The sequence below is a fragment of the Podarcis bocagei genome, assembly GCF_964188305.1.
Source record: "Podarcis bocagei genome assembly, chromosome: 2".
NCBI classification, from domain to species: domain Eukaryota; kingdom Metazoa; phylum Chordata; class Lepidosauria; order Squamata; family Lacertidae; genus Podarcis; species Podarcis bocagei.
In genome coordinates this window covers 45,883,904-45,898,010 of record NC_138126.1, presented here as the reverse complement: position 1 = coordinate 45,898,010, position 14,107 = coordinate 45,883,904, and the positions used below count along the sequence as shown (strand labels likewise).

At 45.4% G+C, this 14,107-nt stretch overlaps 1 protein-coding gene and 1 pseudogene across 5 annotated transcripts in view; one reads left to right on the top strand and one right to left on the bottom strand.

The window, feature by feature from the left end:
- The window catches only part of PLXNA1 (plexin A1), a 300,048-nt gene that overhangs the window by 196,071 nt on the left and 89,870 nt on the right, over positions 1-14,107 (top strand). For all 4 annotated transcript variants that reach the window (XM_081183934.1, XM_081183932.1, XM_081183935.1 and 1 more), the window contains exon 10: positions 11,490-11,690. In XM_081183934.1, the coding sequence (XP_081040060.1) occupies positions 11,490-11,690 (201 nt within the window). The remainder of the gene's footprint in view (positions 1-11,489; positions 11,691-14,107) is intronic.
- Positions 9,590-10,408, bottom strand: LOC308579698 (mitochondrial inner membrane protease ATP23 homolog pseudogene; annotated as a pseudogene). Its single transcript has one exon. The product of its transcript is annotated as a mitochondrial inner membrane protease ATP23 homolog pseudogene (transcript).

Here is a 14,107-nt window from a genome sequence, read left to right as displayed (position 1 = left end):
CAATGAGTGAAATGTATGTTTTCATACATTGCATACAATGAGTTTCATGTGAAGAGCATAGATTCATGTATGATATTATGTTCTCCACATGTTCTAGTGATGAATCATGGCACTGAGAACATACCTGAGAGTTAAGCCTTAGCCAAACCTGGCTCAAGGCAAGTGCCATGTTATAGTTGTTTCATTAAAGGGTAACATGGTACTTGATCATAACAGGCATTTATAGCTAATTTAGATAGGTTACTATTCTGATTGTGAGATCTGCTTTCAAATTGGAGGCTAAATCTAAAATGGTGGTTGATGAGACATGTTGAAACATGAAACACTCTGTCTAGAGAAAGTAGTTCATAGCTACCTGTGATGCTCAGAACTGTTTCACTTAGAGGTTAGGGTGTGTTAAATATATGACCCCAACCAAGATGTACAAAGGGGGAACTATGGACAAAGAGAGGATGCAGGATGGATTTGCAGAGCCTTGATGTCAACAACTGCAGCTGCAGTTAGGTGACCTTTCAGACACCTTCTTTTGGTGGTTCCAAAGGCCACTATGTGATGTCCCTGATAAACGACAGGACTATTTTTGTGGTTTCTGCCTTGTAAATTATTACCTTCCTTCATAAGTTAGGCAGCATGCAGTATTTCAAACAGTTTCCTGCCTTTTGTGGGGTGGGATGAGGGGAGAAAAACCACCCCCTGAGTTTCATTGAACCAAGGGCAAACTGAGAACACGTAGCTATGTTGCCATCCGGCAAACCGTAATTGGAAAATACTGAAATTCATATCTAACTCCTATTGTGAAAATGAGTGTGCCCTTGGCAGGCTCAGATGACCATAAAATCCACCTCTGCCTCCACAGAAAGCACTATGGACAGACCATAAACAGTGGCACAGTATCTTAAGAGGCATTTTGCTCTTCAGCCCTGTCAGCAGAATGCAAAAGGACTTGTGTTCTTCAAAAGGACTTGGTGGGTCACAAAGGACTCCTGTGTCTAATCCCTAGAGAGCTCACACCACTCTGTGGCTCTTGCCCTTTAAGATGCCAGCAGACCTCGCTGCCGCCGTTCTGTTTCTTTTTTGCCGCAGCAGAGAAATAAGGACCCCCTTCTAGATTGTGTGTGTCAGAATACAGATTGAAACCATTTGGAAGCAATTTCCCTCCACTCTGGTGGAGGGAACCGTTATAAGTCAGGAGTGGGGAAACCGTTTTCAGCCCAAGGGCCACATTTGCTTCTGAGAAACCCTTTGAGGGCCACATTCCAGTGGTGGTGGGTGGAGCTAGAGGCAAAAGTAGGTGGAACATTTGATGCAAATGTTACCTTTGTGTAGTAGGCTAGTACCTACACACACTTACACACCCCTCTCTATCCATACAAGCAACAGGAACAACCAGAATTCAGAAACATCCTAGCCCGACAAAAACACATTGTGTGTGTGTGTGTGTGTGTGTGTGTGTGTGTGTGTGAAGCAGGACCAGTGAGAGACTTCCAAGGACCAGGTTTAACCTGCTGGTTGAAGGTTTATAACCCACAGTTTATAAAGTGAGGTGTTTTTTTTTAAAAAATGGACCTTTTGATCCCACTAAGTGACAAAGAAATCTAGGTGACACACTTGGCAATTCAAGCAAAGGAAACACCGCTTCTCTTCCCAGTAAGCAAAACTTTTCAATTCAGCACAGAGATGGGAAACCCATGGCCCTCCAGATATGACTGGACTCCCAACCCCCATCAACCACAGACAGCATGGCCAGGGATGATGGCAGCTTGTAATCAAACCACATATGGAAGGCCACAGTTTCTCCACAGTGGATCTAACATCTTGACCAGAATGAAATGGAGAAAGGTTGCATTCTAGTAACTTGGCACGTTTCACTGGCTGCCTAAAAGTACCCCCTTTCCCTTTTCTATGGGCTTACAGAATACATTATGCTACCACAACTGCCCTTCCCTCATTTGTAAGCATTTCCCAGCTGTCCTGTTATATTTAAAGGAGATGGGGGGGAGAGGTTATGACCCCTAAAGAAATCTAAAGAAGGCCAAATGCCCATTAGTACCAATAGAAATGAATGTTCCTTAATAGCCGTTTGGCTAAAGACATTTCAACAGAATCTTCTTCAGTGCCTGATACTTCTATTTAAAAATAAAACAACTTTTTGTCATATAGATATACTATAGTTCTTAACCTTAACTCTTATTTTTTTAAGATGAGCACCTTCAAGGATAAAAGGTAAAGGTAAAGGTACCCCTGCCCGTTACGGGCCAGTCTTGACAGACTCTGGGGTTTGTGCGCCCATCTCACTCTATAGGCCGTGGGCCAGCGCTGTCCGGAGACACTTCCGGGTCACGTGGCCAGCGTGACAAAGCTGCATCTGGCGAGCCAGCGCAGCACACGGAACGCCGTTTACCTTCCCGCTGGTAAGCGGTACCTATTTATCTACTTGCACCCAGGGGTGCTTTCGAACTGCTAGGTTGGCAGGCGCTGGGACTGAGCAGCGGGAGCGCACCCCGCCGCGGGGATTTGAACCGCCGACCTTTCGATCGGCAAGCCCTAGGCGCTGAGGCTTTTACCCAGCTAAAACATTTAAGTTATTTTGGGTCCATAAATGCCAGTTCCTCCCTTTTCATAGGTACTCGTCTTTCCTTTCTCTGAGAAGTTTGAGTCTGGTCTCATCAACGCTTAGCCACAGACCCTTCTTGGAGTGCCAGCAGTCATAAAAAGAGCACCTCTGAACACATGCAGAACTCTTTTCCTCTCACTGCAGCAGAACCTCACAGTTCTGCCAGTGAGGTTTGAGTCCTTCTATGTCATTTTTTAAAAAAGGTGTGTGTATCAGCAGCTACATCTCTCATCTTTCTCCTCAGACCTCCTCCTTCAGTCTGCCCTAAACTCCTTTGCACTTTTTAATCTCATTTTAAAGCTTTCCAGCCATTCTGCATTCTCATGACTAACACATATTCCCCTCTGGCTTTGAGTACGAAGCAGTCATGTCCTTTGGGCTCTGCCTCATATTAGCTCCTAGCACTTGTTTGTTTTGGGTCCTCTGCTTTCATGGATTACTCTGGACAAGGCATTTTGTGCTGTGCTGCTCTACAGCCAGCTTGACAGCTCCCGTGTTGCATTAGATGAATCCCGCTCTAATCTTTTGCTGTGAGTGCTGGCATAGCGGAGGTGCCCTCAGCTGTATTTTTCACTTCCTTCTCTCCCTGTGTCATTTCCCACTGTGACTCCTGTCTCGCAGCCCCTCCAGGCTGATGAGTGTCGGGCTCCACATCGAAGAGGTCGAGCTTCCAGCAACCAACAATTAATTCCCCTCCACCCCACCCTTTATCATCTCTGGGAGTTTGGGCCCTCCAGGAGAAGGAACCATGGGAGATTGGCAGTTACTCATCCAGCACCCAGCCACCAGCAGCACAGTTTCTTTTGCAAGGGCTGCTTAGGTGGGAGGAAAGAGGGATTTATCTTATTTATGACGGGTCAAACTCTGTCAACTGTTATTAAAGGCAGAAGCTGTTGCTGGTGAGCCTGATCCTGTTGACCTGGGAAGAAATGGATGAGCAAGACAAGCAAGGCATCCCTTTGTACCCCCAAGAGCTGAAGGAGTAAGCTTGAGAAACAAGCAGACACTCATCAGTATGGAGATTCCAATGTCTGTAAACTGTTAGACCAAAAGGCTGTGAAACGAAAGAGAGCGGTAGACTTTGAAAAGCCCTTAGCCTTGAATGGCATTTTAAAAAAAGAAAATGCCATTAAGCATTTATGTTTCTTTTACTCTGCCCATGTTGATGAGCGTTCATATTTATTGGCTGCTGGATGTGGAGTACCTGAAACAGGAAGGGGAATCACAGCTAGCAGGAGTGGCATAGTGTCACATTTTAAAGCAGTTTGTAAGAGCTGTTGGGGGCATCCTTCCCCTAAACAAGAAAAGAAAAAGCCAAATCCTTGCTCCTGTCCCTTCAGGGAATGAGGAAAGGGGCCATAGCTGTATTCACAGGGTACAGGCATACAAAAGAGGAAGTGTTGGGATATATAGATATATGGAGAGGTGAATGGTATAGTGGCATGCAAAAACAAGCAGGTGTAACGTAGCTTGGAAGAACATATATAGTGATTGAATTCTTTTTCTTCTAAGCTGGGCAGCATGTATGGCCCAAGTCTTTCAAGAAGACTCAACACAGGGAAGAAATAGCAAGCAAGCAACCTTGGCAGATGTAATTCTAAACCTTATGTGACTGAAGCAGTGATCAGCGCATGACTGTGGCTGTATGCACATTCCCATTTACTCTGCATCCAGTGTGCTCCCACTGCTAGTTGGGGAAGCAGTGTTCACACACATCTATCCTGCTTCTGTCCTGTTTTTTCTTGAAAAATACTGCATTTTGATGTGTCTCCCCCCCCTAAAACAACTCTGATCCAAATTGAGAAAAAGCACAACCTAGCTGTGTTTTAAGCTGTGAACACCTTATGTCTACTCATGCTCAGTTGAACTTGCCCAGTGGGCAGCGGGGTGGGAGTAACAGCCTGATCACCTCCATTGTCTTTAACAGAAGTTTGATATGCAGCAATCAGCAGCTGAAGATTTTCATCTCATTGTGTTAAATTTTTAATCTGCTCAGCCAGTTGCATGATGTTTGGAGAAGCCTCCTCCGAACCTGCTTCCTTCCTCTTTGGATACTGCCTCTGCGGTTCTTGGTTCTGGAGGGAAGCAGAACAGACAAAATTCCATTGGACTCGCTGTTCTTATTGGCCCACTGCTCTGGGTGGAACAAACAGGCCTTGGCTTTTACTCAGCTTGTTTTCATTGGCTTCCAAAGAGAAGTGGTTAAAGAGGGACCTCTGAATGTGGTGAGGATGCCAACACACTCCCCTTTTCAGTGCCTCTTGCTTACGTTTTGGGATGGGCTGGGGCCAGAGATGCATCCCTTTGCATCCTACTATTCGTTTATGCATGTTAGATTAATCCTTGGAGCTATTTTAGGCAAGCCCTGGTCTGGCTAAATTGCAAGCTTGTCTGTGTCTTGTGGGTTTTGGCCAGAGAGGTGTAATGGAAAAATCCTTTAGTGCAGCGCCCACACAGGCTCTTAACCCCTTTTTTAATAGTTTCTCATTCATTGTCTCTCAAATTTTTGCTGGGAACAAAAACGGATAGCAAGCAGCAGTACGTGGAAGGTTTTTCTTGCTGCCTGTGGGAAAGTTAAAACATGCTCATGTGAAGTCATCCAGGAACATTCTTCTTCATTTCCTAATTCCACAGATTCTTCATTTTTTAAAATAATTGCTGTTCAGTACTGAATTTCCCAAATTTCAATTTTTTAAAAAATTAAAGACTTTTGCATGACAATGGAATGTGATTGGCTATTATAGCAAAATGATCTCCTAATTAAAAGCATGATTTGAGGAGGTTGAAGGCAGGGTGGGGGAGTGTTTGATGTTGAATAGATCAGTGTTTCCCAACCACTGTTCCGCGGCACACTAGTGTGCCGCGAGATGTTGCCTGGTGTGCCGTGAGATGTTGCCTGGAGGGAGGCGGGCGAGTGGCGGGGCGGCGGCGGCGAGGAGAGGCCGCCCAGCGCGGGGCTCTCGCCGTCTGCCTGCCTGGCTGCCTGCGAGCTCGGCGGGCAGCGCCTCCGTCCGCAGCGCCCGCCTTGCGGCTCTCATTCCCTGCCCCTGCCAAAGCTCACCCAGCCAAGCCGCGCTCTCCTTCCTGCCTCGCTTTGCTGCCTCCTCCCCCCCCCACCCCCAAAGCCTGGAGGTTCCCCGGCAAGGGGGAGGGGAAAAATTGAAACTTACACTTTCGTGCGTCCCTCCCGGCGTGACGCGGCGCGCTGACGTCACGGGGCTGTAATGGTGGTGTGCCTCGAGATTTTTTTCATCAAACAAGTGTGCCTTTGCCCAAAAAAGGTTGGGAAACACTGGAATAGATGAGCATGTGCTTTGAAGGCAGATGCTTACTGTGGAGAATTTCACCACCGAGTCTGTTCAGCTCTCCTTTACTCTGGTTCCTCCCATAGGTGAGCAGTGGAGATCACAATCCTATGCATGTATCTGAAGCAAGCCTCTTATTGGTTCACTGGGGTTGACTCCCTTGTAAATTTACATAAGATTGCAGTCTGAAAGTTCCTATCATTCAATCACAATTTTGGAATAATGGATTTTATGCATTGTTCTTAACTAACATTTACTCAAAATAGGCCCATTAATAGCCATTACTAACATAGGTCTGTTAGGTCTACTCTGAGTAAATATTAGTATTCAGAAGCCTATTATGCAAGTTAACTAAGCTCATTCGCATGTTTTCACTTACAGAAATTTTGGCAAGGGTTTTGATTGTGGACAAGAAATGTAAGAGTTGTTTGGCATTATTTAGCAATAAAGTAAAGACAGGGGATGCTGAGCATGGGTAGAGAACTCCGATTCCTAAGGATACCTTTCCATGATCCCCTAAAAGGACACCCCACTTTTCACTTTTCACTTTCTAAAAATGTTCTTCTCTTGCAAACTCCTGTTCACTCAGAGCTCTGTTAACCACAGACCCCAAAAGTTGTGCATTAGTTTTTTGCACAGAGCAGAGCCTTCTCAGCTGTTTCACACAGGTGCAAATTTGCTAAATCAGGGTTGTCCTTTAAAATGAGGGACATCCGAGAAGAGACCTCAGCAGATGTGATGTAGAGGCTTTCCTATTTATCTCTGAAATAATATGGCCTGACAGCTTGCTTTTCGAACTGGAGACTGGCATCCTGTGCGCTCAGAATTAGTTCCAAATTCCGTTGCTTGTAGTATCCATGAACGTACATGCTGAAAATATGCAGACCTGGCTAAGGAGATGACAGACGTGTGGAGTATGGGTAAGGGAGCGTTCTCATTAGTCCTTGGAATTGGCTGCTCCGGAAGAGCGAACAGCTGGGAAAGGCCTGGCCAGTGTCAGAGCCATTTCTGCTGTTTAGCCCCCAGCCCAGCATCACGAGTGCGGAGCCATGAGACTCGTTAGGAAAGGCTCCTTAGCACCAGGTGTTTCCTGTTTTTGAGCGGGGCAAAATTGTTGCTGGATGACACACGGCTCCCTGTAGACGCCAAACATGTGACGTAGCAGGATTGAGCAGGGTCTGCCTCAAAAAGCCAGTCAGCAAAATGTGTGCATGTTTTGGGAGAGAGGCTCTTAGCTCATGTCCTCCATTTGCCGTGCACCCACGTTTTGTATCTGCATGCTGGGTGTGTGCTTTCAGGCACTCTGTGTTTTGGGCTATGGTATTTAGGCATGTGCACTTAATCTGTTTGCCCAGGATGCTCCAGAATTAGCGGATTTGATTCCCAAGGAGGACAAAGAGCTATGTGGGTGTTATTTTCTGTATACAGATAGGTAGCCGTGTTGGTCTGCCATAGTCAAAATAAAAAAATTCCTTCCTGTAGCACCTTAAAGACCAACTAAGTTAGTTCTTCGAGTGCATGCACACGAAAGCTTATACCAAGAACTAACTTAGTTGGTCTTTAAGGTGCTACAGGAAGGAATTTTTTTATTTTCTGTATGTAAGTGAAATCATGGAATCTTGGGGGGGGGGATTAGTGCAACTCACCTTCTTAGAACCTCAAAAACCCAAGAAAACTTGAAACCTCAGGGTGTGGGTATGTATCTCCTGTACTGCTTTGACTTTGTGGTTTAATCCAGCGAGCAAAGCAAGTATTGTTCGAGGGTTAATGAGCTCCCATAAAGAACTTTGAGGTGTCCTGTTTTTGGGTAGTTGGAAACTGTTCCTGGAAGAGACACACCCACTTCTGCTGTTCCTGCCTCTATTACAAGTTTGCTTACTGGAATTGGTACTGGTGAGTTGGGCTGGGGGGAAAGAGCTGGTCCGCCCCCTGTTGGAGTCTCTGGTGAATGTGTTTGCAGGCTCCTGAGCAAAGTTTCTGATCCTACCACTGTTTGCTTCAAAACATGTTATTCTCCACCCTTTCCCTGTTATTTAAAGCAGGGATGCCTTCCCCCCGCAGGCCCAGTTTGAATCACCTGGGGATTGCATCAGGCTATTGTTGCCAAAGTGGTACCCTTCTGGGAGGCAGGGCTGTTTTCTTTCTGGTCCTGTTTATTTTTATTCTCTCCCTGTGCTCTGCAACCTGGCTTTGGGGAGGTCAGGGTTGTCCTCTTGAGAGCAGCAAGGGATGCTGTACAGAGTTTTATGTGTCTGCTTTGCTGGGGAGCTGAACAGCCACTCAGTGAAGGAGACTGCGAAGGTTATGCCATGACTCAGGTGCTAGCTGAGCTCTTGGCTGGGTCAGCAAATAAACCCAGCCTCTGTCAGGTGCAGCTGCAACCTTTCCATCATGCATGCCCCTTTGCCTCCAGAGATGGGGCTGATGCAGCTATTGGTTGCCAGTGATTAGTGGGGACCTTGCAGATAAAAGAGGCATGGGAGATACTAGTGAGTACGGTTAGCAGGGCTGGATGCTGCTCTGAGAAATTCATCATGATTGATTATTGGCTTCATTGAAATCCTGGAGGTGATTTCTTTACACTAGGATAGGGCCAGTTTTCTAGGTCAGGCATGCTGAGAGAGCTGCAGTCAGAGCTATCATTTGGTTTGCAAGGCTTCATGTGCCAGCTTGGTGCTCTGCAGCTTGGGCTTGTTTACTTATTTATTATTTCAGTTTGTGTCCCTCCCCCCTTCGTCAAGTGCTGATGTCAGGGCAGGTCACAGAATAAAGTAAGGATATCCATTAATTTCACAAAACAGTAAAATCGCATAAAACAGGGATAGCATCAAATGAAAGCATCATGCAACAATGCAGAAAGCAACTCCTTTACAGCTGGCAAATTGATTCATTCCCCAACAAAGGCTTGAGTGAACATACACTTTTTTACCTGGTGCTGAAAAATAAGCAAGAATGATGCCAATCACACTACAAGGGGAGGGGAATTTCACTGCTGAAGTGCTACCATCTCACCTGACAAAACACCCTTTCCCCTCTATCTGGAATGGCATGAGGACTTAAAATGGGGATAAAGGTAGTAGTAGTGGTGGTGGTGGTAGTAGTAGTAGTAGTAGTAGTAGTAGTAGTAGTAGTAGTAGTAGTAATTGTATACCACCCTTCATTTGCAGATCTCAGGGAGGTTCACAAAATAAAAATACAATATAAAAAACACACCAATATAAAAACAAACCAAGAATCCCTCGCACAGCATATTTAAAAAGGCATCAGATGTTAATCAGCCCAAGGCCTGGTTGAAGAAGAACCTTTTCACCTGGCGCCTAAAAGTGTATAATGAAGGAGCCAGCTGAAGCTCCCTGGGGAGAACATTGGACAAATGGGGAGCCACTGCAGAAAAGGAGCATTCTTTTTTTTTTAACAAAACAGCATTTATTAAACCAAGGATGAGAACCAAAGCATTTGCAAAATTAATTTCCAGTAGAATACTCACATAAACTTTTATGTGCACATGGGGGGGGAGGGCTGCTAGACCAATTTGTACACCAAACAAAAAACAGAACAGGAATTTGACAACATGAATATTCTTTGTTGTTTGTGGACTTACAGTTATCTTCACAATTAACCTTTGGAAAATTGTCCCCAAATGTTGTAGCTAGAAATGAACAGTTTTTGGCTAAAATTTTGCATTTTGGAAATCTCTATGTGCATATTTTGCATCTGCTCTGCTGTGAGGCACTCTGTCAAACGGCTCGTGATCATTGAAACACGATTCAAAGACTTCATCCACAGCTTTCTCGGCCATCTCTTTGCTGATGTTCTGAACAGCCAAGATTGAGCGAACAGCTCTGTCTTTTACGCAGGTCTGCTGATGCTGCTTCAATCCAAATTTAAACCAGGTTATTTCATTTAGGAGGGAGCAATCACCACTAAGATTAACAGCTTGAAGCTCCAAGGAAGCTAAATGCCTGATATTATTGAACCAGTCCACATTTGCACGGCAGTAATCAAAAGCATGAAGAAACTCATGTGCAGCCACTCTGTTCATATGAGACTGGTGATGAATATTGTTTTGGCACAGAACAATCTGTGATGTTGAAGAATCGAATCCTCCACTGACACACCCATCACACTCTTCACATGAGAAGTGTCGATTTTTGAAAACAATGCAGCCAGTATTCTTCATAGCATCAAGTAGCAGTTTAGTATATGGACTGCTTTCCAGGGCAATCTGCAGCATCAGCTGGCACCTGTGGTTCCTGGTGAAGACGGCCTTATAGAGCATAGACTGGTGCTGTTTCCCGCCTCCGTGGCTCCTCTCGGGAAACAGGCCGTACCCGAAGTCATTGTCCCACTCTCCGCCGGAGCCACAGCTCCCCGGATCCTGCGGCTGCTCCGGAGGAGGCATCTCGGAGGAGCCTCCTTCAGCCATTCAAGCACGTCAGAAACAGCATGGCTTGGGAGGCCTCGCCGGCCACTGTAGGTCACTCACCGTAGTGATCAAAAGGATCATTCTTGTGCTGCTGCCCTCAACCTCTTGTGGAGGAGGCCCACAAAGAAGGGCCTCAGTTGGGTATGGACAGGTTCATATGAAGAGAGGCGTATTGTGGTCATGAGACATGTTAGCATAACTCCCAGTGTGCTAGGGTGCATTGGCTCTTCTTTTGACCTTCGTGCATTTAGTGCAGACATTTGAAGAGAGTTTCTGTGTGTGTTTTGTTGAGAACAGAAACCTTCTTTAGACCCCACACTCAACATTGTCACTATAGGCTCAGGTGGTCCTGTTGATGGGTGGGGGGTGTCCACACCTGCCCAATGACATTATGACTGGGTGTATACCAATATTGCAATCGCCACTAACTTCTTCGTTCACTTAAGGCAGGACTTTATGCTTTAATCTATTTTATGATCTGTATTATTATTTTTTATATGTGAATTATGTAGCTGCTTGGGTATGCTCTGAATGCAGACTCTGAAATAACAGTACAGAGTATGAAAGGCTTTTGTGAATAACCCCTGCAGAAATACCTAGTGTTTACTTGAGTTCATCTGAACACAGCCATAATAGCATATGAACTGTTTACATCTATTCTGAGGTCTGAATATAATGTTTACATAGACGGGAGAAACTGAGTGACAGATCACTTGTAACATAGCACTTACCATGGCTTGGAACTATGAAAGGGCTTGAGGAAGTTGGGATAGTAGTCTAGTACTGCACATGAGTTCCCTTTGGCAAGGTAGATAGAGCCATGAAGAGGAGATTAATTGACAGAGATTTTAGAAAATCAGAATCTGAGGGCAATCAACTGGAAGACTCATTAGCAAAGGTGGATTGATAGGGGCAAGAAGCTTATATTGAGAATATATCTGATTGGAGGTCAGCTTTTAGCCAATTCTTATCACCTGGTTGAGGAGCATATTTTATGAGTGCTCAATTTATTCTTGCAGAACTCTTATGTGTGGGGTAAAGTCTTTGTGCTGTGTGCTGCTTGAGACTATGATCTGTGGCTAATCATGACAATCTGAATTTGAAGATCTTAATGCTGACTGTTTTTCCTCCACTTCTCTCGCAGGACTGCCCACAGATCCTTCCATCTACCCAGATATATATCCCTGTGGGTGTGGTGAAGCCTATCACTTTGACTGCCAAAAACCTGCCACAGCCACAGTCTGGACAGCGCAATTACGAGTGCATCTTCCATATCCCTGGCACATCCCAGCGTGTCACTGCCCTGCGCTTTAACAGCACCAGCATCCAGTGCCAAAACACTTCGGTGAGTCTTTGGAATATAGTTATCTTTTGAGAAGGCTGCTTTGGGGAAACGCAGCAGAAATTCCCTGTTTGCCTCTTATGCATGTTTGGCCTCAACTGTGCATGTATCTGAGAGGAGATCACATGTTACCCTCTCTGCACAAAAGGTGTCCATTCTGGGTCTTCCCCTCCCATCACACAGCTCCTTTGGTGAAACGGCACCCCAGTCATTCCCGTTGTTTCGTGCTGCTTCCTTGCTTTATTGGAATGTACGAAGTGTGTGTTCATGGCGCTCCTGTGGCCTTGGAAGCAGTCCCGATCCTCTTTCTGCCGTTGTGTTTATCCGCTTTCCTTTTTTCCTGTTTCTCTTTCTCTTCAGCTGTGTGAAATTGTTCTGTGCAGGATCAACATCCCCTCCTTCCTCCGCTGCTCTGCCAAAGCTACCCAAGGGGACTCTGCTATGTTTTATGAGCATTTCCAAAGAAATTTGCTTATGAAAGCCAGAGAAAGCTGCCTAGGCCTGAGCCAGCTTTGCTTGTGTCCCAGAGGAACTCCCATCCTTCTCTCTACTCTCCCACACTTGGGCTGATCCAACTTTGCAAACAGAATTTAGTCAATTCTGATTTATATCTGGCATTGTACACCTTCCCACATCCTCAAACACTTTCCCAGATTGTATTTCTCTCTCCCCCACCCCACCCCCAATTTCTGCTCCTCTGCTCATTCTGTTTTGCTTAATTCAGTCAATGCCACCCATCCCCTCACGAACTGGTGCAATCCCTAGCCTGGATTCTCCGTAACAATACTGGATCTGTTTCCGCAGCTAGTCAATCTATAGTAGGTTGACAATCAGAATCTGTTTTAAAATGCTTCTGTCTACTACTTACAGAGCTCTGGCTATGTAATTCTGTCTTGCAACCATAGCCTCTCCAAAGGTCAGGAGTGGCTGATGGGATGAGGCATTGCTGCAAAGTTTCCTTTCCCAGACTGGTGTCTCTGCACCTCACTGGGACAGTGTGGAGCTGGGGCTGGATGTGTAGTAGCACCGGTGAATATGCTATATTGGCTCCAGCGGTTCCCTCTGACCTTGCCACCACTCTGGTGCTGCACCGTCACATAAACTGCAATCCTGGTGTCAGGAGGTTGGCTCCATGGCACTTCCTGACTGCTCCTGCCAGATATACTTCCCCACTGATAATCTCTTCCACTTTATCATAGCCACTGTGTTGAGAGGGGGGAGTTTGTTTCTCATTGCAGTCAAGCCAGATCAGTGATCTTGCCTGATAAACCTCAAGAAGTTCCACATGCCTTACATTAGTGGATGAATTATTTGCACGGCACTCTTAACATTAAAGACTAGCAGGTCTAAAGTCTTAATAGTCCTTTCATCTGCAGAGGCATGCCATTCCTTGGCTGACCCGCTGGGCTGTCTTCCAACCTCCACTCATTTGCATAAGAGTAGCCCCTCCTCCTCCAGCTTCCAGTTTAATCCCTTTAAACATTTCTTTTCTATCAATTGCACTGTGAAAGCTCATTTGCAGCCTGGTGTGAGCAGCATTCCATAAACTTCTGCCCTTAAGCAACATGAATGACATTGCAGAGTTATGGAAGAGCTAATGTTTGCTTGAAAAGGGCCTTTCCTCCCCCCCATTCGTGCCAAGGATTCTCTTGGCGCAAACCAAGGTTGAGAGATCTTGGAGAGCACCATTTCCCTCTTATGCTCTGGCAACAACCCTTTGCAAGTTTTGGGTGGGGGAGAGAACTCTAGCAGGAAGATTCTTCAGAAATACTAGTTCATATTTAGTTCCACGTTATCTGATATTGCCTCTGAAGGGGAAACAGTGCAATTTGGAACAGTGGCGACTCAATGGTTCAGTAGACGGTAGAATCCAAAATGTTGTCTGGCTTTTAAAAAATGTAATTATGTATCCAGGAAGCTCAGGCAAAGCAGTAGGAAACAGAAGGACAAGAAAAATCAAATGATGAAATGAATGCTAAACTAGAAGCGGGGGGGGGGGGGGGAGAGAGAATGAACAAGTAATCTTTGGGCTGGGAAAGAAAACACAGAACAACAAAAAAAGGGAACACTGAAGTTATACTTTACAGAAAGGAGGATAATTTTTTTTTTAAAAAAATCTAGCCTGTTGTTGACCTAGTGAATTCCAGGGTGCCGTACAATATTTTTTTAAATGGCTAAGTAAATAAAAATGTCTTAACCTGACAATGAAAAGATTATAGCATCAGCATCAGTAGAGCTTCCTTGCAGAGAGCATCAACACTGTCCCTTGAAAACTACACAATGTACTCAACCAACTAATGATTCCTTGTAGAAGGGGGTCTTGTTTGAAGATCTTCATGTACAAGGATGCTAGGATGGGTAGACATGCTGCTTCAGATATTTGGGTCCCAAATTGTTTACAGCTTTGGAAGTCAGCACCA